General features: G+C 42.1%; 2 protein-coding genes across 4 annotated transcripts in view; both read right to left on the bottom strand.

Moving 5' to 3' along the window:
* PHLPP2 (PH domain and leucine rich repeat protein phosphatase 2) overlaps positions 1-2,621 on the bottom strand; it is a 48,076-nt gene extending 45,455 nt beyond the window's left edge. Inside the window, exons 1-2 of the mRNA XM_019474671.1 lie at positions 2,448-2,621; positions 431-462 (exon numbers count right to left, since the gene is read on the bottom strand). Coding sequence (XP_019330216.1) covers positions 431-462; positions 2,448-2,621 — 206 coding nt within the window. The remainder of the gene's footprint in view (positions 1-430; positions 463-2,447) is intronic.
* Positions 2,622-2,649: 28 nt separating this feature from the next.
* The window catches only part of AP1G1 (adaptor related protein complex 1 gamma 1 subunit), a 36,628-nt gene continuing 14,427 nt past the window's right edge, over positions 2,650-24,850 (bottom strand). For 2 of the 3 annotated variants that reach the window (XM_009289429.2, XM_009289428.2), the window contains 17 exons: positions 24,067-24,162; positions 23,480-23,560; positions 23,131-23,229; positions 22,691-22,746; positions 21,635-21,748; positions 17,868-18,008; positions 17,166-17,220; positions 15,422-15,544; positions 15,010-15,099; positions 14,377-14,504; positions 13,640-13,744; positions 11,300-11,441; positions 10,712-10,838; positions 10,148-10,243; positions 9,754-9,914; positions 8,380-8,478; positions 2,650-5,955 (listed from right to left, as the gene is read on the bottom strand). In XM_009289429.2, coding sequence (XP_009287704.1) covers positions 5,854-5,955; positions 8,380-8,478; positions 9,754-9,914; positions 10,148-10,243; positions 10,712-10,838; positions 11,300-11,441; positions 13,640-13,744; positions 14,377-14,504; positions 15,010-15,099; positions 15,422-15,544; positions 17,166-17,220; positions 17,868-18,008; positions 21,635-21,748; positions 22,691-22,746; positions 23,131-23,229; positions 23,480-23,560; positions 24,067-24,162 — 1,815 coding nt within the window. In that variant the 3' untranslated portion in view covers positions 2,650-5,853. The remainder of the gene's footprint in view (positions 5,956-8,379; positions 8,479-9,753; positions 9,915-10,147; positions 10,244-10,711; positions 10,839-11,299; positions 11,442-13,639; positions 13,745-14,376; positions 14,505-15,009; positions 15,100-15,421; positions 15,545-17,165; positions 17,221-17,867; positions 18,009-21,634; positions 21,749-22,690; positions 22,747-23,130; positions 23,230-23,479; positions 23,561-24,066; positions 24,163-24,850) is intronic. The other variant, XR_658077.2, reaches the window with a different exon arrangement.

Consider the following 24,850-nt stretch of genomic DNA (forward strand, 5'->3'; position numbering starts at 1 on the left):
TGCCGCCGCCCGGCTCCCGGCCCGCCGGCCTCTCCGGCCCGGAGCGGCGGAGCAGCTCTTTCGCCTCCCCACGGGGAGGGCCAAAGGGGAATGTTCCCGTGAGCGCGGACTGTGCGCGGCAGCTGCTGAACCGCCTTATTGCACCTGCCTCAGTCCTTGCCCCTTACCTCGTGCGAGCATTTCAGAGCAAGTGCCAAGTTGCTCCCTGGAGACGCTCTAGGGAGTTTTAGCAAGTCAGCACACGACAACAGCACTATCAGCAGACTACGAAGCTCCCCAAGCAGTGTATTTATGTAATGTCATTAGTGCAAGTCATACAGCTGCTTCTTAAGTGTAAGGTATAAACAACTTGCTAGCCAGACAAGGAAAGACGGAAAAGCTTACCTGTATACTTCTCAAACTGTCCTGCCACATGATTTTCTTCACTTACCTCCAGAGCGTCTTACCATCGGCCTCCCAAGGCTGAAGTTACACAGCAGAGCATCTGCGTATCACCGTCCTCCCAGTGCTGTGCAGGTCCATCATGTTAGCTCAGGCAGTCTTAACTATTGTCTGCTAATAATTATCATCATCACTGTGCAGTTTACCAGAATTTGATTAACGCTTTAATACAGCTACTGTTCATGCCTGAACAGGATCAAGCACATTAAAAACAAAACAACAAAAGCCTCCCGCCTTCCCCATGATCACCCATGGTTCCAAACTTTAACACACTTTAGCCTGTTGTCATCACACCTCTCTCTTGCTACACTAATTCCCGCTCTTATTTCAGAGTTAAGTCCAGACACACTTTCCAAATTCTCACCGCTGGTGTTATTACTGCACCAAAGACTTTCAATTCCATTACGTGTTTCCTTTAAACATTTCCTGCCTTCTTCCTGGTCTACCTGAGCATTTTGCTACGCAGCACTGTGGATCTGCTCCTGGGCACACGTGATGTACACAGCACTTGCCCACACAGCGCTCCCTGGGCTTAGGCCCCACGCACAGGACAAACTCCAAGGAAAAGATTCCCAGTGGTCTGTCCCGCTCCAGAACCAGGCCCAAGATGACTGACCGTTCACTGCCACACAACCCGGCAGCTTCTGATGCCATTTCTGAATTCTCTGGTATCTGGAGGGCTCTCCTATTTAAAAACAAGGAGCTGACAGACAACCCATCTTATCAACATGGTTAAAAGTGCTCCCTGGCACTTTGTATTAATTCACATCATTAAACCAAGGTAGCCACAGGAAAGGCCACCTAGTTCTTAACACCTCCAGACTATACACACAAACAGATTATTTAAAAATAAATCAAATTTTCATTGGGTTTTCCCAGCATCTGTAGCTACAGCTTCGTAGTTCTGTAACTACTTTGCCTCAAGAGAATTTCCATGAAGGAAGGACACATTGCAATACTGAGGGGATTGTACTTTGCAGAGAGAAGTGCAATTATGTGTCAGAAAACACATGAAAAGTTATCTAATAAAGTGTTACTGTGACTTGAAAACGCAAGGAAGAACCTTAAGCAGGCACGTGTATTGCTTTAACAGACAATGAGATTACAACAATCCTTGTCCCAGAGGTGCATGGAGTATGAAAGGGAGCTTTTTAATCAGCAAGGGAATCACAACCAGCTCCAAGGGCAGGGCTGCAGACACCAAGGAAAAAAATTCCTTGTGTTCAGATCTCATCATGCCTTTCTAGCACCTGGACAAGCATTGCCGCTGGTAGTTCAGGGTGGTATTTCACATGAACTGTTTAAGCCTTTTGTAATTGTCTGCTCTCTTCTGTTTTGGCTCTCCAAAATTTCCTGGAAGGTTTTTCAAAATTCTGCCCTTATTGATTATTTCACATCATCTGACCTTGTCATGGCTAAACATTAAGAATCAGTAAGTCCTATCCCACTGTACTTGCAAAAAGCAACAAGGCACAGTTTTAAATCATTGAATATTGACTCATTTTATTAGTCACTTCATAATTTGTTTCAACCAAAAGACAATACACACAGCAGAAGTCTAATGCATCCCATGTAAATGTTTACATCCGTTATGCTCCTCACTCACCTAAGACTCAGCATTTATTTAAATTTTTCACATCTCAAAAATAGGTCTGCAGAAGTTTGAATGCCACCAGGCTCCCTGCTCAAATGGCATGGTTTTACTTTAAATTTGGTTGGGTTTGTTGGGGTTTTGTTTTGGGTTTGGGATTTTTTTTTTTTTTTACTATACTGTCAAAGAGGTGGGATGGGGATCTATGTAAAATGTAAATTACAACATCAGGAAAGAAAAAGGAATATACAGGAATAGAGTGAAAGTTCAGAGGGAAGCAGTCCAGTAGCTCCTTCCCTCACAGCCCCCAAGTAGAAAATGAACACATAGAAAGCGCACCAGCAGATCTAAAAAAAGCCATCTTTGCTGCTCCATCTTGCAGCTAGTACCAGCCTTGGGGAAGGCACTAAGTCACCTTTCCCAGCTGTTTCAGCATCTTCTGAGTTATATATCCAAGGTACTGTATAGGTGGCAGTCCCCTCACTGCTATTGCTTCAAAAGGTTGTTCAAGGCCATATTTTGTCCCATCAAAACCTGGACAAAGTCGAAGCTTAGGACCTTCCCATGTCTTCTCCCCCTTCAGGCCCATTATGGCCACTATTCTTTCTGTCATTTTCTGACTCAAAATACATTCACTTGGAAAAAAAAAGACATTCGATCTCTCTCAGCTCCAAAGTCTCCAATGCAGATATTAGTAAGATAAGCCATGAAGTCTGTATCTTGCTCCTTTTATATTCCCCTTACACTAAAGCAGGAAAATGTTGACCAGACCTGTAAGAATTGTTGCATTCAACTGGTGGAAAAAAGACTCATCCTATCCTCAGAGTGCCTCAGATGTTGACATGCGGGTACTCTCCAGTGAGAAAACAAAGCAGCAGCACAGAGCTTAAGAGATGTACTTAGGGGTCAAAGAGCAAGCAATGCTATCTAGTATTGCAGATATGGGAACATGTGAAACCTGGCCTCCCTTCTGGCATAATGCGAGTACCCCATCCCTTAGCAAGGGGAAGGGAAAGAGCTCCAAGGACAACAGCTCAACTTCAGCTGCTACAAAGGAGTACTTCATAGCCAAGGGATGACTTCAAGCAAAATGCATTTCAGGTACATGCACCACCTCCTCAGCTCAACTCGGAAACACATGACAAAGCGCCTGTTTTCCAAACCACAAACACTCTGTGCAAGGGTGGCTGAAGGAGCCAAGAACATAGTAGGAATTTACCCTACATGCTTACCAGACAGAGACCAACAAGAAAACCCAGCTGCTCTAGGGGACAGAAAACAAGTGCAACAAGAGGGACAAAATAAGCTGTTCCCAACTACGCTGCAACAAACAGGCCAGGTGAGAGACCATTTACTTCTTTCTCCCTATCTAATCTCCTGCACCAGTGCTCTTTCTCAGCAAAAACAAATGGAGATTGAGGTGTGCCAGCTTTCAGTACAAGTGACCATGTACAATTCTGTGAGGAGAATGGGAGAGCTTATGGGGCATTCAGGAACTAAGGCAAAGACTTTCCATTAGCTTTGTATCTGGGACGCCCTCAGAGCTTACCGGAGTCTAGATTTAACATGCTCAGCCTTCGCTTACCAGAGTCTAGATTTAACATGCTCAGCCTTCAACACTAAGGAGCTTGAGCTAGTGGGGTGGTGAATAGTCACAACTGCAGTGAAAGCAACAAAGGTAAATACCCAGCACCTACAAATGGACTTCGATTCAGCCACTTTCTGCAAGACTGCCTGCTTCACGATGCTTCTAGCTGAAGCACAGTATCTATCTCACCACTGATAGCCAAGGCATGACCCTGCCAGAACCCAGAATTTCTTTTTAGGAAATCATACATCATTCTTCTAGATTTTATAACTCCATGCTGATGCCAGTTCCAGTAGAATAATAAAGCTCTTTGCTAATCCAAAGGCCCAAACCTGTTTAATCAATAAGGCAGCAAAAATGCCCTCCAAAAGAAGCTAATTTATTCCACTACACAGACCAGCACTTAAGTCAGTGACAGTCAGTCCTACGTTATATTACTTAATACAGTTAAAACCAAAGCAGACTGAACAACCTTTAGTGGCCTTCTGCTCCCAACTCAAGGGCAGAATAGGTCTTCAGTTTTCCCCAAGTACACTGCACCACTCTTGCAGTGTTTTTGGCAAGAACTGAACCTAGTGTTAGTACTTTTGCAGATGCAAAAAAGCTGTGTCTCAGCTTGCCATCAGAGCACTGAATGATCGCTATCCGGAAAGCCCTATAACAGAAATAAAGCAGATGTGCCATCCCTTTCTTTTGAGAAAGCACTGGGTTGGAAGCTGGAGTACCTTCACCTTACCAGCACATTCATGGATGAAGATCTAAGAGATATCCTCCCCTCTCCCTCCCTGAAGAGTGCTGAACATCTGAATAGTTTTGTCACACTGTGCTTTATGTCCTATACATCGCCTCCATGAGAATTCACGGAACTCTACTACCTCGACAACAGTTCACACTAGGAAGCATAACTGAACACAGCTTTCTGTAAGCTTTGAAGAGTACTGGACCTCACATCTTTGGATCCAAATACTCAAATGACTGGCTTCCATTAAAAAAAAAAACAGTTTAGTTACTTTCAGACAACCTGAACTACCACATTTCTCTGAAAGGGGAGCAAAGAGCAAACTACAAGGATCAATTAAGTAACAAAATGGGAAAAGGTCTCTTTAAACCGCATGGTCTTTATTTCAGTGCCAATATTACAGATACAACACAAATATCCCAGTCAGAAGTAACTCAAACGGAATCCAGGGGGTCTACAACAGGCTCTGGAAATTAAACTGGGGAGAAGGTCTGGAATAACTGGGAAGAGCAACTTTGCAGCATAGTCTCTGATGAGTCTCCCAGCAGGAACAGAGCCCTCAAAGACTGATCTACAAAATTGAATATGTCTTTTCTACCCATAAACCGCAACTAATGGGTTAAAAGGCTTTGAAACTGTCTGTGGTAGAAAACCAGCTGCTCCTTGGATCTCTACATCTGTCATACATCACCACACTTTCTGGGGAAGGTACAGAAGACTGCCTGTGAATCTGCATGGCTGTAGCTATTGACGGAAAGAAAGAAAAATCAAGTGTAAGGTCTTCATTTCCAAGTACAGCACCAAAGCAATTTTATCAACTCTCACCCAGCACCTCTCTTCCTGCACTGTCCCAGGTTTGCAGATGAACTCCCAAGGCCTAACTTGCTCTTGGTATGTACCACATAACTAAGAGGTGGGTGTATACAATAATGCATTGAATAGGCCATAAGAAGCCTCCAGCCCCTTCAGACATAGGGGATACAAGAAGAAAGAGGCAGGGCAGCCTGACATTCCCCAAGTCCCCAGTCTGAGCCCCATATGAAAGTACCTGAAGGAATCCAGCTTGTAATGAATGACAACACGCCTTGCCCACACCAGGGGAAAAAGACAGCAGAAAGAAGGGGCAGCTGTTCACTTGCTGCAGAGAGAAGAAAGTTTCCCTGCTAGAAATTCCAGACTTCTCTTCCAACCAGGCTGTGTTTCTTTGCGGGGGGGCGGAGGGGGAGGGGAGGGGAGAAGGGAATGTTGCTTCCGGCTGTGAACACATGTGTGAGGGAGTGCACAAGCTGCCAGCCTCATCAGCGGAGGAGAGGAGATTAGTCTTAACAGATATGCTTCAAAGTCAGCAATCACTTCAGGAAAATGCCTCCTCATCAGCAGGTCTCATCTGTTCCCCATGCCCATGGTGCAGTTTGGGGGATTGCCAAGGATCACAACCTTCTTCCCAGAGTTCTTTTGATTGGGTGGGGTGAGAATAAGAATGGTGCCAGAGCCTCACTGCCAAGACTGAGGGGGGAAGTTGTTGACTTCTGCTAGATCCTGCATTGCTGAGCCCTTGTGATTATATGTCAACTTGATCCGCATACGTAGTTGTTGCTACAAGAGAAAAGGTGGGGGGGGAACAAACACAAAACAAATTCAGGTCTTCAGTAAAGGTCAGCGAATCCCCCCACGTCCAGCTCCCCTCCCTTACCCCATGAATACAAAACACAGACCTTTCCTCACCACAAGAGCTTGCTGGAAGGATGTGCAGGGTAAGCTATGACACTGCAGATAAATGCTTAATCTGGTAGGACACTGATTGGTCACTGTAGTTCTCAGACCAGGTACAAGCTCTCAGAAAAGCTATAGCACAGCTTCTACCCACATCTCTCTCTGCACTGGCCCTGCTCTCACAAGCACTGAAGTCCTTAAATACAAAAACAACTGCCTTAAAATCCCAGTTAACAATGGAAGAAAGCAGGAGGCAGATCTGGACTCTGCTGCTCTGCACTTAGGCTCGCAGGGAGAGGTGTCATTTCCCATCTAGCTGTGCACTCAAAGCAGCGGTCTGGAAACTTCAAGTATTGCATAGCTCAGTAGCACTATGAAGGAAATAGCTTAAGAAAGACTGGAAACAGATTCTCTAAGAACATTTCCTCCTGCTATGAGTAAATGATGGAATAGTTCAGTTGTTTTATACTCTGTCATTTGGCTGTCATCCAGATACTAGGTGGCCCTTAATAATAGCTAGAGCACAGCATGTTCCAGCCAGGTTCCCTATTCTCCTCACTCTCAAAAAAAACTTGCTTCCCAAAAATCCTAAAAGGAAAAGCAAAAAGTTGACTATTTCTGGCTCTTTTGCCCGTACCTACAGCAAAATATGCAAAATGGATAGCAGAGGGAGAAAAGGAAGACAATGACTGCTCCAACCAGCCTCAGGATAAAGAAGTGATGCTTTATCACTAGTAGATCAATATAATCAGTATCAGTTTTTGCTATATTTGGTGTTGTTTTGGGAAACTGGCCATCAGTTTCAATCCAGCATAATGACAGTCCATGTCCAGGTGAACAGACTTTTTTTTTTACAACACTGACAAGACAAACAGCTACCTCCTAAATAGCAAGGCTGTTCCAAAGTTGCCTCCCTCAGAGCATTCCAGGTAACTACACTATCTCATGGACAGGGTTCTTGCAAAGCTGTACTTTCAGGCAGTAGCAATTGAAAGGACAGTAAGAGATACACAAATGCCTGAGGTGGAAGAGTTAGAAAACAGTGGGCAAGAGAAGAGGGTAGTAAAATACTATTTTGCACCTCTGTATTCTGAAGTGTTCATAGGAGTTCTATGGTCCAACAAGAAAGCATCCCACTATCTAGGTGTATTTCACTTTGTGGGGCCCATCTGAGGTGGATATATTACAACTTCTGGCACCTTACAGGAAAACTCCTAAACCCTCCCAAGTTCAGAAAATAACTTTCAAGGTGATCTTTGAAAGGTGCTCTAGCACCACAGAGAAATTCATATCAGATGTATACAAGACAAAAAGAGAATAATTAGTCTTCTGCCTTAATAGAGGCAGAGGGGAGCACACTACACGGAGATAAGGGGAGATGCATGGAAACCACAAAAACTATGCACTAGAAGACACCCATTTCAGTGAGATCTTGGGCTGAGATTTGAGAATTTTTCTAATTTGCAGATGAGTCTGGCAGCAACACTTAACATCTAGAGCAGTACATAAGTGTTAACCTATGAAAAACCTTAAGATGGTTTAAGTTCTTAAAGATGTTTAAGATCTTAAGGGTGTCCCACAAAGGAAGAAATACACGATCTCAATTTTATTTTAGTTTCTGATGCCATCTGAATACTTGCAAAGCCTCTTAAGGAGGACATGTGGGCCACACCCCTCCTTCCCCTCAAGTCTGTTGTATCCCAGTCTTGAAGCCTGTCTCTGAAGGTTGTAAAAAAAAAAAGGAATTATTATTAAATCACACCTAAAGATTCTTTCCATTAACTGTTTAAAACTACGCTCATCACATTAAAAAACAAGTGACACCACTTGAGAAAACAGATGATTTTTTTTAAGATTATGGATCAAGCCATTTTTTGTGTAACAAATATTTCAAGTAACACCGCTGCAGATAGCAAGAATGAATGTTAAATATATGACAAGATGCTTGCCTTTCAGACATCACTTTTACAAAACATACTAACACCAGCTTGAGCTCCTCTAGAAAGGCCATCTAAAAACTTGTTTAACAACCATTCTGATGCAAAAGACATTAATGAATTCAAGAAGATAGCAAAGCTGTGAATCTGTTTTAGCAGTATAACCAAATAGAGGGCCAAACCTGTGCCCAAGACCTCCTGTCTTTTTCATAACTTTTTCCTAACCCTAATCAAAGTGACTGTCATTAAAAACACATCATTCACTACCATCACTCCCTATCTCTCATCAGAGATGCATCCCTAACTGACTGCCACTAAATGCACGATTCCAAGACAGTATCTTTAATAACCTGTTCTCGGAATTACTCACCTTTTGTGGATTCAGGACTTTAATGACCTGTGTGATGGTCCCCGAGTTAAATGCAGGGATGACACTGCTGCTGGGAGACAGGAGCTGCAGCTGGAATGTCTGAAGAAAGCACAAAGAGAAAACAATTTGATGCTTAATCAAGTAAGAACAGAAAGTGATTTGTTTGCACTGAGAGAAAGCAAGGAAAATTAAGAGTTCAGTTCCTGGCCCTGACAGTATATGTACAGCCACAATAAAGTCAAATAATCAGTTCTTCAATTCCCTATCTGTAAAGAACAAAGTATTCACTTGCCCACCTGCTTTCTACACAAGTAAGATCCAGGTAGCACAAATACTAGGGGGTGAGGGCTTACTGCAGTGTATCAAGATCAGCAGCGATGCATTGTTTCAAGTGTCACACGCAGAGGAACAGTCAAGACTGCTCAGCACACCTGTAACTTCAGGAGGCCCATTCTTCCCCTAATTCCTTCCTACTGCAGGTATGAAACCTATCTGAATTAAAGTTAGAGCATTAGTGAATGAAGTGAAGTGAAACTTCCAGAAGTGAATGTATTTTCCCAAACTTGAAGAACATTCCAATCACATCCTGCTTAAATGATCTGCTCTACTATAAACTGGGCAATATCTGTCTCCCATATTTTGTGCTGCAGCTAAGTGCAAGGGGAGACAATTCATTGCTTAAAGGAGGACCATCACTAATCACCACGTGGGGACTCATTTAAACTTTTATAAGCAGCTAATAGCTTTAAAAGATTTTTTTTCATGTATTCATAGCTGCAAAGAGCATGATATATTTCTTCAAAACTAAGAATAAAGGGAAAGATTAGTGTCTTCACTTTTTTTTTACCCAACATTTTTCTGCGTGTGGTTTAGCAACCTTCCCAGAAAGCGGTGATTTTAAAACAAGATTTTATCCAAGCAGAAGTAGTCCAATCTGATAGGAACCGGTGTTCTATTGTATTTATAACATTTACTTTCAGACTAAAATATTTTTTTTCATGTATTCATAGCTGCAAAGAGCATGATATATTTCTTCAAAACTAAGAATAAAGGGAAAGATTAGTGTCTTCACTTTTTTTTACCCAACATTTTTCTGCGTGTGGTTTAGCAACCTTCCCAGAAAGCGGTGATTTTAAAACAAGATTTTATCCAAGCAGAAGTAGTCCAATCTGATAGGAACCGGTGTTCTATTGTATTTATAACATTTACTTTCAGACTAGAAAGAGATGACCAAACTGAGCAGTAAGAGAACCTATTAACAGCTCTTAGCCTTGTTTACCATGCTGCAAGTTTCTGTCTACATGAAAGCACCAATCAGGAAGTATTTGCAGCTGGCCCTCAACCTATCGCTGTAGTTGCCCTAAGTGGCTCTACCTTTGGCACTGCAGCTTGGAAAACAAAATCTGTCATATCCAGCTCTGTGCTGTTGGAGGCCTGTATCGTGATTACAGTGACGCTAGGGTTGGTGTTTGACCTCTCAAACGTAAAGTCAATCTTCAGCCCATTCTTGTTGTATGCAGTAATTGAGGGGATTCCTGCAGAAAACAAAAAGCAGCAGACCTACAGAATCTGGAGATCATTCTCAACATCATAGAACACATTTACTTTACCCCAGACATGAACTCTTCTGAAGATTAAACACACCCCATCCTGCTCCAGTGTCTGTGCCACACTTCACTCCCAAATCCCCCCTTTTTTTACTACTCCTTGTTTCCTCTTCTAGTTGGGTGCTGTGGCACCTTAGGCTAAGGATTTACATGTCCCTAACCTGCAGCAATATCATTGAAGAGAGGCTGTGATGAAAGTCCATCAAGCAGGAACGGAGGCTGTGCTATCTGGGGCGCAGGGGCAGATACTGGAGAACCTACAAGAAATGTTGAAGGATTATTACTTAGCTGTGATGAAATGAAGAGTAATTACTCCTTCTTCAAAGATCAACTGCTGTGTATCATATTTCTTTACATGAAGCTCTACAAATCATCTGTGTTGTCATTCTCCCCTTCTCTGCTTTCACTAACAAGGACTGGCTCCTCCTGAGCTGGCAGGCATTCAAATGGAATGAATTCCTCATATCTCCCAATCCTCTCTGGAACAGCTCACAGCATTCCCAGCCGCATTCACAGCATTCCCGTGAAAATGCTCCAGTCTCACCAGCTAATCATGCAGAGTCAACCTGTGACTTCATTCCCTGACTCCCATCTGTGTGCTAATATGGATCTTGGTAAGAGTAAGTGCGAAGACTAGGATTTGATAGAAAGTGAAGAACTAGCCAGCCCTCATCCCACCCCAGGGACTGAGAATGTAGACTTTTAAAGAGATGCAGCCTGCTCACCTGTTAGGTTGAGGTCTCCCAGGAGGTCAAGAAGCTCCCCACCAGCAGAGGCTGGCTTGCTTGTAGGTGCAGTGGGGATTACAGGTGTTATATCACTTCCCCCCAACAAGTCCAACAAATCATTTGCCTAATGAGAGAGTGGATGTAGTAGTTAAGTATTCAACTTCCTGCTACTTTCCCTTGCAAATGTAATAGATTCTACTTGCTCTCAGATTGAAGACCAACAGAGCTGCTGGCCAGTCAGAGAGGTTCTTGGTTTGGCTATGGTCCCACGCCCCATGAGAGATCTAGTTTCCATGCTCTTGGGAGCACAGAGATAGAGAAGGATGGAGTTCGTGCACACTGAGACAGGTTGGGGGATATATGGCTTTACCCCACCCTGCTCTTGCACTCCCCACAATGACCTCTTCCACACACCTGTTCTTGACACTAGAGCCATCAGAGTAGAGAGATGATGCAATCATCACCAGGCCAGAACTAGCAAAGAGGCAGAGAGGGGGAGGAAGATGGTCTCAGCTTACTGTTGGCAGTGGCTAGTAGTGTGGTCTGACAGGCAGTGGAAACTTATCCTAGATCAGTTTTCATTACCTGGCTAGCAGGCTGCAATCCAGAGGGTGGAGGTTTGGTTTCCAGTACCGCTGGCTCTGTCTCTCCGTTGGTCTGTACAATCTCAGTAGGGCCATTTGTAGTGATTTTCTCCATTACTGGCATTCTCTCAAGCAGGGCTGGCCTGAAAGAAGCTGACATAGTTACACTGTGCCATCTTCCTGGATCCCAATCCAAATACTCAGACATTCAGGAGGTGCTATACACAGGGCAATCTGCCTTTTCCTTTTAGCTCCAGTGCAGGGGAACTGTAATACTGCATGACAGCTTGAGGTAGTCAGAAGCAATCCCTGGCATTCTGTGCCAGTGTAAATACATTAGTTGACAGCTGAAGGCCAAACAAGCCCTCCTGCCTCCTGTTTTCCCCTAGTACTTGACAGTTTCCACTGCAGGGCTAAGATAACAAACCTGAGACAAAGACTAAATAATTGAGCAATGGTGGATTAACTGCAGACATGGGACACTTGACTGCTCTGTTCCACATGCAGCTGAGCCAGAGAGTCAGCTCATTTGACTTCTCTTTGCAGAAGGGTTAACATCTTAGAACAGGTGACAAAGTTGGAAAAGCAAATCACCATGCCCTCATTTAGCCTAATTAAGTTTCCAAAGAGATTAAGTTCAGCCCTTGAGAGTACCCTCCTGAAATGATACAGAGACTGAAGAAGAGGCATGGGATCCAGAATCCTGTGACATCAAAACAAAAAACTAGGAAAACCTGTATAGAGAGAACTAGTCTGTAATACAAGAAAGGCCATTACCCTTGCAGATCAAGCCATAAAGTGCTGCATGTAATAGGGGCAAGCCACACTGTCTACACATCTTTTGGGCTGAAAAAGTGTTCCAGTGCCAATAAACCCAACAACGGGCCACATTTTTGACCATGAACAAAGTCTTAATGAGCAGAAACTATTAAAATGTTGACCTTTACACTGTAATGAACACCAGAATATACGGGGGGACATGACGGGGGGGACGGAGGGACGGAAAATACAGATGCTCTCTTGTAAAACTGAATGAAGTTCACATATGTTTTTCTGAAGTGCAATGCTTCCCAAAACTATGAATAGCATACACTGCCATCTGATCAAAAGCCAGCTAATCGCCAGACACTGCTGTCTGCAGTGGTCAACTCAGATCAAAAGCCTCTCATGCTAGATTTTTCTCAACTCATTCGTAAGGCTTCATGTGAAACCCTAGGCAGCTCACATACTCTAGCTCATTAACATGACTTTTCCAAGACCAATTTTGAGTTGCTGCATGGATCCCACGTGAGGAAAGAAAAGAGGAAATTACAAAGATGTTATGTCCTACAAATAGCTAATAGGATGGTACCTATGGAAAAAACTGATTGTAAGAGCCTTTGAAACAAGGTTTGGAGGCCCCTACAAACACAGGCCATATTTAGTCCAGTGGCACCCTGGACTCTGTCCTCTCATCTAGACTCTAAAATGGATGCTCCTCCATCCAATGGAATCTTACGGAAAGTTTTCAAGGGTGGATGAAGTTAATCCCCAGAAGATCTCCTCCAAATCCTATGATCCTCACTGAACAGAATCTGTGGTGCTCCTATGTATCAACAATTAACTAATGTACATAGCAGATTAATGACTACTCTGCAGAGAATTACAGCTTTATTTACTGCAACAATGCAGGGTTTTAACTTTCTCATAAAGAAACAATCACTTGAGCAAAGCAATGATGAATGGGGACCTCTCAATGATAAGATGTAAGGAGGTTAACATGCTCATGAATTGTAAAACAGGGATGCCGAGTGGTGCAGTGAAATAGTATGTCTTTGCATGCAGAATTTGAGATTTTAAACAGATTCTACGAGAAGATATAGTAAATTAAAAAGATGTTCTGAAAAACTGAAAAGTATAACAGTTGGAAGAATTACCTCAAGTTCAGAGCACAGCTTAGGAGGACAGGTCAATAGATCTCTGCATGTTTATTCCAAAGACATTTTAAGATCAGTTTGAACCTAATGACTGTGGTAATGCTAGCATGGTAAAAGCTACCTGCAGACACTTACTCAGCTAGCAAATTTAAGATTCAACACCTAGAAGTAAAAATTAGTCAAGTTCAAGCTCAAAGCAGGGCAAATTTTTTGGCAGAGAAAGTCTCTGATCACAGAACAATCTCCCAGGATACGATGAGTTCTTAAAACACTCACTAACCCTACAAATGAGGAAGGGATTCTAGTTCCTCTGTAATCCTACCAAAATCACCAGACAAAGCTCTCAAAGCACAAAGTGTGGTACAGAGGAGATCAGAATAGATTATAATGATACTTTTCAAACACCAAAACTCATCAGCACTTACCTCATATGATCATATTTCTTGAAAAGTGCATTATATTCCACTGCCCTCTGCTGTAGCTCCACATCAATGCTGCTGCCATAAATGGAAACTACCTTCTTAATGCGACTGTGTGGGCAGGGGAGAAACAAAAAACAAAACAACCAAACTCACACACCATGGAATTAACAGCAATAAGCAAGGGATTAGCATGTGTCATCCAGAAGACACTATCTGGCCTCTGCTCAACAGGTGTCCTGTGTAATTCATTTAAAACAGTAATCACTGCTGTTTTCCTGGAGTATCTATGCAACATCCATTTTTGAACTGTCCCTTTACAACAGCATCAGCAGGTGATTAATATACCACCACGAGGTATATCATATGAAAGCTCAACTACCCACACGAAAAAGCCATCAGTAGGAAACAAGACTATTTTTCTCTCCATGATCCGAAAAAGGAACTGGAAAGAACAGCCCACTGAAAGTAAGGACTTATCTTTCCCATAAAGGAGTTTTCAAGCAACAGCACCATGGATTAAGTCCCTACACAGTAGAGGACATCCACAGGGAAAACAGTACAAATTAGTGGAAGTCTTCCACCCTGCAAGCAAAGGAGGACTGTAAAAGCCAACAAATAACAATGCAACTCTTGTAAACCATGGAAGCAGAACATGTCCAAGGAATACTTCTACTGAAGACAACTGATGCCAGCTTATTTGCAACAAAGCCCTGTGCAGTACAACGTCAATGAGAACTCACTTGACAGTGCAGGTGAACCTTGTGGAAAGCTTCATGATGGCAGTGAGAGCATAGCCTCGTGTAACAGATGCAGACATATTAGATATCAGGACGCTTTCTAAAATATCAAGAACTTCATCCTCTGTTACCTGAAAAGGTACAGAAAGGTTAGGCTGAGGCAGAGAGAAGCTTTGCAGCAAGCCTTCCAGGGCATACTGTAAAAACCTGTCTCTTGCTTAATGGCCATGTTGTACTTCCTCCGCAACTTTGTGAGCCTGTAGCATATCTTCAGAGTCTATAAGACAGATGCATCTAGGTGAAGATCTTATGATACTAGTTTTAAAATACAGTTCCTGTTCCACACATTGAAGAGCAGGTTTATCACCAAAATACACAGCTAAGGCCCTAGCAGATACCCTGCAAGCTAGGTTAGCACTGAAACCACACAGCTCTGCCAATTGTAGCTGCAGTCCTCACAGTGGGTGTTTATGGTGCCCGTGCCTGTAGCATGGGGAGAAGATTCCTGTCCAGGGTCCATCACCATCATGGACACCAGTGCTAAGTAACCATTGCAAACATTGCCCTCACATAGCCAGCATCAAGCAGCTCCAGCCTCAGCCAGGTACACAGTTGTTGTTCTTTCCCAAGCTATACCTGTATTGGTTCCTCCTCTTCACACTGACCAGACACCAGAAGATCTCCGTACTCTCCTATGCACCAAGAGGCCACTTGCACCAGGGGCTGCTGTTAGAATAAGAAAAATCAGATGCCTCAGAGATAAATGGATGCCTGTATGACAAATTAAACCATCACCATTTCCCAGAGCAAGTTTAGCCCTCCTTCCAGCCAAGGAAGTTCTCCACAGCAGAAGAAACAGGAATATTTGATTCAATCAAGAATTCCATAAGAGAATTAGAGAAAATAAAAAGAACATGAACTTATAGAAGACGTGATCTGTCCCTTGGAGCTAGGCAGTGTGATGTTGGTTTACCTTGAGACGCTTAGTAAACATGCTTATTGCAGTACAACAAGGAAACTGAAGGTGGCTGGTCACATTTGGTATTACCTGGGAGTAATCACCAAGGATGGCTTTGTAGAGTCTCTGCACAGTGTAGGCATGCATCTCCACACTATTAGTTATTAGCTGAATCAGATTGGGAACAGCATCATCACGAACGTAACTTCCTGCCTGCAAGAACAATTGTGTATTCGAGAGACAAATAAAAGCTGTTAGGTTTCACTATCTGACTTCTCAGTAACACCCAGCATCTGCTGATATCCTTCACAAAGCCACCTGATGTGCATGGAAATAAAAATCAACCTCCTCATCCCCAAGCGCTTTATGGTTGATTTTGAGCAGGCTCAGATGGGTAGAATTTCAGGACAGCACATTTTCCCAATGAACTCAACTATACCCAGAGAAATCCATACTATAGATATCCTGAAATTGTCAAGAGGATAGAGTGTGGACATAAGAAGCCTGTGCTACAGAAGGAACAAACAGCAACACAGAAAACTGCTCTGTTAAATGGAAGGCTTTAAGTCAAAGACACCCTGGGGGCAGAACACAGTTTATTCAATCACTTGCTCAAAGCCAGACGCTATGCCAAATAAGCACAGGACCCAGGAACTTGCCTGCATATCACTCTTTGGTTAGAGGATAGGAACACAGAGCTCAGAGGGAAAAGCCCACCTTATGGCCAGGAAAGTATGGGGGGCAACACACAATCACACAGCTTTGGCACTGAGGGGAAGATGTATACTGTTCAAAACCTGTTCTGTTTAGGCACTCCTCTGGCACTGACAGCAGAGCATGCAAAAAGAAGGAGCCCAATTAGGTCAACTAGTGAGAACCCACCTAGCCAAAAGATGGCTGATGCCATCTTTCTGTGTTAGTTCTCATAAGTCTGCTAAACTGAAAAGGATGTTTATCTGTAAGAGTCTGCAGTAGGTAGTCTCATGAATACAGCTTTATAAACGGTTTCTCCAGCAGCCAAGAGAAGAAAGTTACTTTATTGAAGGAAGTAATCTGAGAGCAATTCTCACAGCCAACCTTCTAATGGAAATCAATTCTCAGTTCAGAGGAATCTACTTTTCTCTGTTCCAGGGTGGCAAAATAGTACACAAGCCAGACTCGCTTCTTGATGAACTTCTCAAGTTTGAACACTCATACTGATAAAATAAATCTCTTCCCGCTCCTTTGCCTCAGGGAACACACTGCCTACCCAAGTTAAAGATCTCTTCCCTCTTGTTTGCCAAAACACTACTCCAGTTCCACTTCAGCTGTGATGTTTATAAATAAATTCATGTAGGAAAAGAGTAATAATTAAACCCAAAGAAGAAGAACTAGAAAGCTGTTGATACAGTTTCATTAAAAAAGCTTTGATAAACCCAACTTGGGATAATTCCAAGAAATTGTTTCACCCCCTTTCTCTTTGCAAGTCACTTAAGGCTGTGTTCACCCTCCCGTGAAAGCACTATATATTGGAATCACAGACAGCACAAGAGCTGTCCTAACTTAGAAGCTAATGTGATTACTGCAGTAGAAAAAAACCTCTGCTACACACTGTATTCTTGTGCATTTCTGAAACCATAAATTTCTTCTAAAATCCATTCAGTCATATTTACTGAGTTTACATATTTCTGATTGGCTGCCTTGGGTCACTACCATGTAAGTACACTTCCTCTGTGTATTGTAGCATTTGTTAGCTGCCAGCCTTTATAGCCATCTCCAACTTGATGATGAGTAACTTCCTACAGAATTAAAAAATTTTTATGCAGTCACATACAAGAGAGGCAACCTCACTTACCGTTGTTAAGACTCTCATAATTGTGTCTATGTGCCAGCGTTTGGAAGGAGCATATCTGACAAAATTAAGAAAACAAATTAGAGCAGTAACTGCTAGCCTTCGACACCAGCAAGAAACCCATCATCATCAGAACCTCCCCATTCACTTACTTCCTGCCTCACTGTTTCCTGAGGGGAGGACACCAACAAAACACACACAAAAAACCCCACAAAACAAAACACCACACACTTCGCATTCTTTGACTTTTTTGTATTAATGCTGATATCAGCAAGCTGAATGAATATACAAGTCTGTATAATATAGCACAGCCATACCTTGCATATACAATACTTCAAAGTCAGGCTGCTGATTATAATGGCTCAACAGTAATGAGATCATCTCACTTGTACAACTAACCAGAGAGAATTTGTGTGTGTGGAGGGGGTCCAGGGCCAGGATGTCAGCACAATACCTGTTCCAAAGTGCAGCAGAAATCAATATATAGGTTTAGTGGTATGAAGACTATCCATATGGGACACACTAGTGTGTCCCAAGGCACTAGTGTGTCCTGTTCCTCAGAGTGGGTTAAAACTGACAAACCACACACAGACCAGCAAATGGAAAAGAGATGATCAACATATTCTCTCTTGGGGGATGAGGAACAACACGCAAAATGCTCGTAATTCTGAGGATGTACAAAAAAAAAGTAAATTGACCCCGTACTTTTCAGCTGCAAGAAATATTCCAGATGCACAGTCTGCCTTGAACTCTGGTTCACAGGAATCTAAGAAATACAGCAACTCCTTCATCATTCCACGGACATTGTTCCCATTAACAAGAGCAAAACTCAGTTCCATTGCACGCCTAGGGCAAGAGACAGAAAACCAATAAAGTATCTTCTCCTAGTAAAGTAAAAAAAAAAAACCAACCCAACAAAAAAACCCACAAAACCACAAACCACCACACCACCAACCCCAAAACAAAACCCAAGTCCAGCTACTCAAATGCACTTACCTTTTAGTTAAGAAGAGAGCAATATTTATTAATCCTGCGAGAACAGCGTTCCACATTAAATGTACCAGTATTTTCCTGTTAATGGGCAGACAGTAAATACCCACCACCAAAAAAACTAAGGGGGAGTGAGGGTGTTCTAGAAACACTTATCCAGATGTCCTAAAGGCTAGAAATATCTTTCAGCAACCAGAGTCCATCAGCATTAAGGTCTGACTGTCCAAGTATTTGTAATCGCATGCTCGTCATTTCTGACACACAACTGCAATAAGTAATCCATGCTACAACACGCTTTCTCCAGCTTCAGGGATCCAGAAGAGACCTACTTCAATCTCCATATATTAGAGATTCAAATACAGCAGAGATTTAAAATATTAACTGATAATCTTTATCGTATCCTGTCAGATAGACTACGTAAGATTTCTAGAACACAAAATTACCCTGGTGCTGTTTTCAGAACCCACTCCTCCCCCCCGACAAGTTGACACCACAACTAGACAGAGTACATTGACAGGTCAGAGGCTAGTCCTTAGCCCTTCTGCTTGAAGCTTCTGCAGTTGATTCTAGCACAGCTCTCCCATTCTTCTGACATTTTTTGAATGAAGACTACTATCTTCAAATGCAACTGACTTCTGTACAACGTTGGCAATTAGTAATGTTAAAATGCATTAAAACAATGCATTAAAACAGCCTCACTAAACCACCTTGACTATTCTTTAAAATTGAGCATTTGGTGTAATCCAGAACCCAAACCTCCAAGTTGTGTCCTCTTCATACTATCAGGAACTTTATTCTCTGCCTGTCACTGAGATAGCCTACTAGAAGACAAGAAAGATCCTCATAGCACATAACAAACTTCCTCCTGCATTTCAGTTATCTTTTGAAATAATCTGGATAGTTGCTGAACTACTTCAAGTGTATAGTGATTTTGTACTGCTTGCTGTGCAACAGATTATGTCCAAAATTATGCCAGAAGGCCTAAAGTCTATTTTATAATATATACTTTCTTCAAATTGATCAGACTTCAATGTGTCTTTAACTCCAGCAATTTTCATTAAAATCATAACATTGAGATGCATGAGTTATGCTGTCATCCTTTCATGTATTTACTGGCAACAAACCCATGAGCAGTCCCACTGATAATGTCTTGCTCCAGTGTCAAGCCTGCTAACCTACCACTACATGGACACAGTTATTTTTTCTGATCACTTAGTATTTTCCCAATATTCATGAAACAACTTAGACCAGGCACATTACCCAACCCAATGGTATTGGGCACAAGCTATTTGTTCTCAAGAACCTGAAAACATCTAGGCAGCACTGCTTCTCAACATCTCCCTAGTTATTATTGTAATAAGAAGGATTTCTACAGAATTGTGAACTGTAAATGTGCTATTTTGCTTTTTACCCAACTAATACCCAGGGACCTAGAAAACACAGAGGTGTTCAGAATTAGAGTGGAAATACATAATAAATTGTTACCTTTTATCATCTAGATCTGTGGCTGGTTGAAGACCTATGCCATTATTAGAATTGTTTTCATCCCTCCAATTAGTTCCCAACTCCTTACACCTAACCCTACTGGGTTACAAGTTTTCCATGTTTATGTTTAACTTTTCAGTCACATTATAGCAGATATATCAATACTGCAGGTACACAGAGGTACTCTGCAATCTTAATACCAGGCATTTATCTCAACACATATTGCTTACCTTCAATCATATTACTTGGCTCATTTCTGTCACAAAGTTCCTAATCATGTAGTTTAATTATGTCAAGCAGACAGACAAAAAGACTTGAATTAAATGGCAAAGCCATTCTGAATAATACTACACGGACCAAAGATGCGCTGCAATGGTTAAAAGATGATGAGAACAGGCCATGTTTCAGATAAGCAACACGAGGTATCATGTCTTTCCCTCAAGTCCCAGTGCTTGAAACCTGCTACCTGGGGACTCTGACATCCAGTCAATATATTGCTTCAATGAAGACAGTGCATTGTCAGCAGCACGAGTGTCAGCATGGCAACATCATGCTCTGCTGATGGATCACTCAAAGGCTTCATCCTCCAACAGCACTCAGACATGAAGCTCTGTCATTTGTACCATACCTATGTTTTCCTAGCAGGCACCAATAAAATGCTTTTGTTGCCTCCTATCCAAAACCTAGATGGGGCTTTGCTATTCCACAACCTAGCCTCATGCTGTCTCTGGCAACAAACTGCAACAGCAGCCTGACTTGCTCAGCATATAAGATACAAATTTATGTCTTGGGATAGATTGCAACTATAAAAATAGATTACATGATACCCATTATATAACAGTTAAAACTAAGTTTCAGAAGTGAGACAGATCCAATTTCTTTCCTATTCTGTACATATTAAATTGAGCAGTGCTGTTAAAAATCTAGATCTGATTCAAAGATGGGCATAAATTTGGAGAATGCCTATCAGAATGAGTATCTAAGATGTACCTAATCAGTTTGACAACATGGAAAAAAGAGGTTGAGCAATTTTGAAAGTATATTCATAATGTGACGAGAGCTCTGTGAAATTTTTGCCTGCAGCAGACGGATTCCACAAGAAGCAACAGGGATGCAACTGTGCCTATCACTGACATGTTGTATGCTGCACTGAGCTCCAACCACCGGTTACAGAAAGAATAACGATGAGGAAGAGAGTTCTGAAAGAAAGAGCAAGCAATTGACAGGCTGAAAGACTCAATTTAGAAGAGCAGTATTCCATATAGGTTGGGCAAAAGTGAGATCAAACAATTCAAGAGTATCTATGAGTGTCTGACAGAAACAGGAGAAAGTTAATATGAGTAAAAGGAACATAAGTAATGAGAAGAAACAGAGGAAGAAGTTTAGACTGAGTATCAGAAAAAAGTCTTCCTGTAGTGAGAAATAAGGTTGCAAGCTCTCCCATTGCCCAGAGAAGTAGCAACATACCGCTATTTAAATGACAAATGAACACCAAAGAATGCATAACAGGACCTGGTTTGTAAGCAAATTATTTGAACAATCAAGTAAGTCTGAATTCTACCACTGCCTAATCAAATTTAATCTAGAATACATTATTTGAATGGCTTAACACTGCTTCAAGACAACATGGCACTACCTGTTCATCTGGGAAAGAAAAGCAATAGAGCATGTCAGAGTAGCTTTGATTAGGATCATACTTTATGGAGGCTTTCCATCTTGTTGTGAGCACACCATCTGATCTCCGTTCACTCCATTTTGGAAAAATTCAGGCAAACAAAAATATTTTTTTCCAACCCAAGATGCATAAAATGTAAAAGCAGCTTCCCAAAGAAGGTGGCTGCACATATTCATTACCTTCTTTGAAGTATGAACCATACAATGCATTAATACTACTCTCACTTACAGTTCCCCAAGATTATTGTCATTCTCCCCTATGCCCTGCTCACTTTCCATAGGCTGTCAACCTTGATAGTCTATTTCACTGATATTTCAATTACCTTTTAATGGAGACATCCAGATCCTTCAGGCAGTCCACAATCGTGCTTCTATGCCGCTGTACTGCATTATGGTCTGTCTGCACAGTTTTCAACAATGACGTCAAAGCTACGTATCTGGGGTAAGGACATATGGTAACAAATAGTTGACAGTAGGCATTTAATGCACAGCCCCCCCCCCCCCCCCCCCCCCAAAAAAAAAACCACCTTAGACTTATTTTGCAACAGAACAGTTGCTGTTCCTTGTACTCAGTAACAAATGGAAATCTTCCAGGGGACTGCCTGGCCTATCTTCAAAGGTGAGTTACCATATTAAACTGTACCATGCCTAACAACATCCTGCTGCCCGAACAAGCACCCGTCCCAATTCATGGGCTCATGTCAGTTGTCCAGTCTTCACAAGGATTTTGAAAAGACAAAACAATTAAAGATTAGACCTCCGGAGATCATACACTCAAACTAGTGTGAGTTGCAATTCCCAAGGCTGGAGTCTTCTACCTATATCATGATTTGCAATCAAAATACCTAGAGATGGGACTTAATTTTAGCAGTTGCAGCAATTCCATGTTCAGATTCATAGTGACCAAAGCACAACTTCCGTGTTGCCAACAGCACACAGTTACTATCATGAGTAAAAGGAACATAACTGAAGTAATGAGAGGAAACAGAGGAAGAAGTTTAGACTGAAAAACCACAATCTTTGCCTAATTTGTCAGATCTCCAATGCCAACTCTGATTTGAATGTCCACAGACCAGTTGGGACAAGACAGGAGATTCACAGGTTATCAGAAAAAACACTTGACTAGATTAAGAAATCACATGTTAAAAATTAGATCATATACCCAGACTCATCAACTAAGAAGGGCAGGGCCACAGTTAAGATTTTCACACAGAAAAGAATGCACCAAGAAAGAAGAAAGCTAGACAGTCATACTAACTCCAATAACAATACTTCCCAATATGGTCTCCTGGAAAGCTCTACCTCAGCATAATCTTTGTGTAATTGCTTCTCACACATTTTAAACTGGATGTTGCCAAAACACACTTCATATAACTTACCTAATATTTTTGTCGTTGTTTAATAAGAAACGGCCTAGGATGTTAATGGCTAACACCTGCAGAAAAAGTTAGGGAAGGTCAGTGATCAAAAAAGGCTGCTGGTCATCTTCATTGTTTCAAGATGATTTTAATGGCAACATGTCAAAGCTACCATTCCGGTTCTTGGCCAAAAGCATAACATAAAGAACTCTAGAAGCTGACTAAGCAGAGGAAAAGCTAAGAGAAACACTGCACAGGCTCTCTCCTGCACTCAAGGGAACACAGTCAACAGGAAGTTTTGCTTTTTTATTTTTTAAAACACCAGCTACTGAAGAGGCTACAGTCTTACCCAGAGCCAGCAGAGCTATGTTTGGGTGAAACAACTTTTCTTCATGTCCTCTACACAAATTACTCTAATACAGGCCTAGGGAAAAAAAAAGGCCATAGCAGAGGCAACTTACTCGCAGTCCACTCTCAGATTTTATGTCCATAATAGTCAGCACAGTTTCATAGAGAATGGCATTTCCCACGTTTTTACTTGTTTCTGTATTAGTGGCAACCTGCAGAAACGAAACAAAATAAGCGACTCCAATGCATCCAAAACAGATCCCCTTTGTGCTGCTCTGCAGAACAGGCAGCGAAACTAACCAATCCCTAGCAAACAAGCATCACACCTATGAACACGTGTCTCTTGCAGCAAAATTCAACCCAGAATAGCAACCAGCTGCATCCTCACCAGTGCTGCTGAATCCAAATTATTAAGAAACCAAAAGAGAAAGTTTAAGCTGTCATCAACCTTGCAGACCTCACCTGTGCAAGTATATCATTCATTGCTTCACTAGAATCATCATCATTTCGCCCTAAAATTCTTAGTAACCGCAGGATTCGTACCTATTTGACAAAATAAAGCAAAGAAAATCTCATTGGATGGCAGTGTTTCACATGGAGGCCATGAAATGCCCAGTACATTTCCTTAGGAGTGGCAAAGCAGCAAAACAAGCTGCTGATTTCCATTCCTAAGCAAAATACTTATCCTTAATAAGACCTTTACCAACAAGAACAGGCTTATGCTGTGCTCATTTTCTTCCCACTAGCCAGAACTGTTAAGAATACCCCCATTACCCACTAGGCACAGCCTTGCAAGACCAACACATGTTGCTGCTTCTCCCTTTTGTCACAACTTCACATAATATGACAAAGTACTACAACTGCTGTTTAAACTAAAGCAGGTGTCTTTCACTAAGGTAGATAAAGAGCATTTTCACACTCAGCTCTAACAAAGACACAAAATCTTAAAATCAACACAGCTGCCCTGACGTAACCACCTCATCATACCTAACTCTCAAAACACAGTACTAGAATTAAAGCTATCAATCATTGTTTGCATCAGTTCTTACCTGCAAAAAGGGGTCACTGATCCCAGACACATCATGCTCTGGTGAATACCCAGACATGATAAGGTTCTTCAGAATACGAACTAATTGGGGAACAAGCTGTGAAGAAGAGAGTTGTCCCATTAGGGTGTTGTTCCTTTGCCCCCCACCCCCAGCTTTGAAGTACAGCTCCAAGAACAAATCTTGTATTTGAAAGCAAGTCAGTCCATGGATTCTTCCACAAAGTTCAACCGGCACATCTACAGCTAATGTTATATGAATACCTACAGCTTAGCTAGGGCACAACTAGAAACAGTTAAGCTGGGACCTGAGCACCATATTGTATCTTTAAAGTACTAAATCTACCAGAGCTTGGCAGTTGAGACCTGAGAGGAAATGCCAACTTAAATTCCTCTCTTCGTGAAAAGGGGATGTGCTGGGACTATTAAAATGGTTAATTCCAGGACTTCGCTTGGGAGCTTTACATTAGCTCCTGACTCATTTTTAGCATACATCTCCACGGAAGCATCAGGCATAGCCAAGCATTTTCATCTTTTCAAGTACTATACTGCTATGATCAGAGTAAATTATTAACAATTCCTTCAAGTTTGACACTCCATCCAACTTAGCTTCTAGAAAGAAAAGCTTTGTGATCTGCTTCCCCTCCAAGACTTTCCAAATAGGGCAGAGAATGAGTTTCCCTCCAGCCTTCCCCCAGGGCTCTATGGTTAGACTACTTCTTCCCTGCTCCAGGGTCTATTCTCCTCCTCTTCATCCCAAACTTCTCGGCAAGAGCAGCAACACTAAA

This window comes from Aptenodytes forsteri, unplaced genomic scaffold (assembly GCF_000699145.1).
Source record: "Aptenodytes forsteri isolate BGI_AS27 unplaced genomic scaffold, ASM69914v1 Scaffold269, whole genome shotgun sequence".
Classification (NCBI taxonomy): domain Eukaryota; kingdom Metazoa; phylum Chordata; class Aves; order Sphenisciformes; family Spheniscidae; genus Aptenodytes; species Aptenodytes forsteri.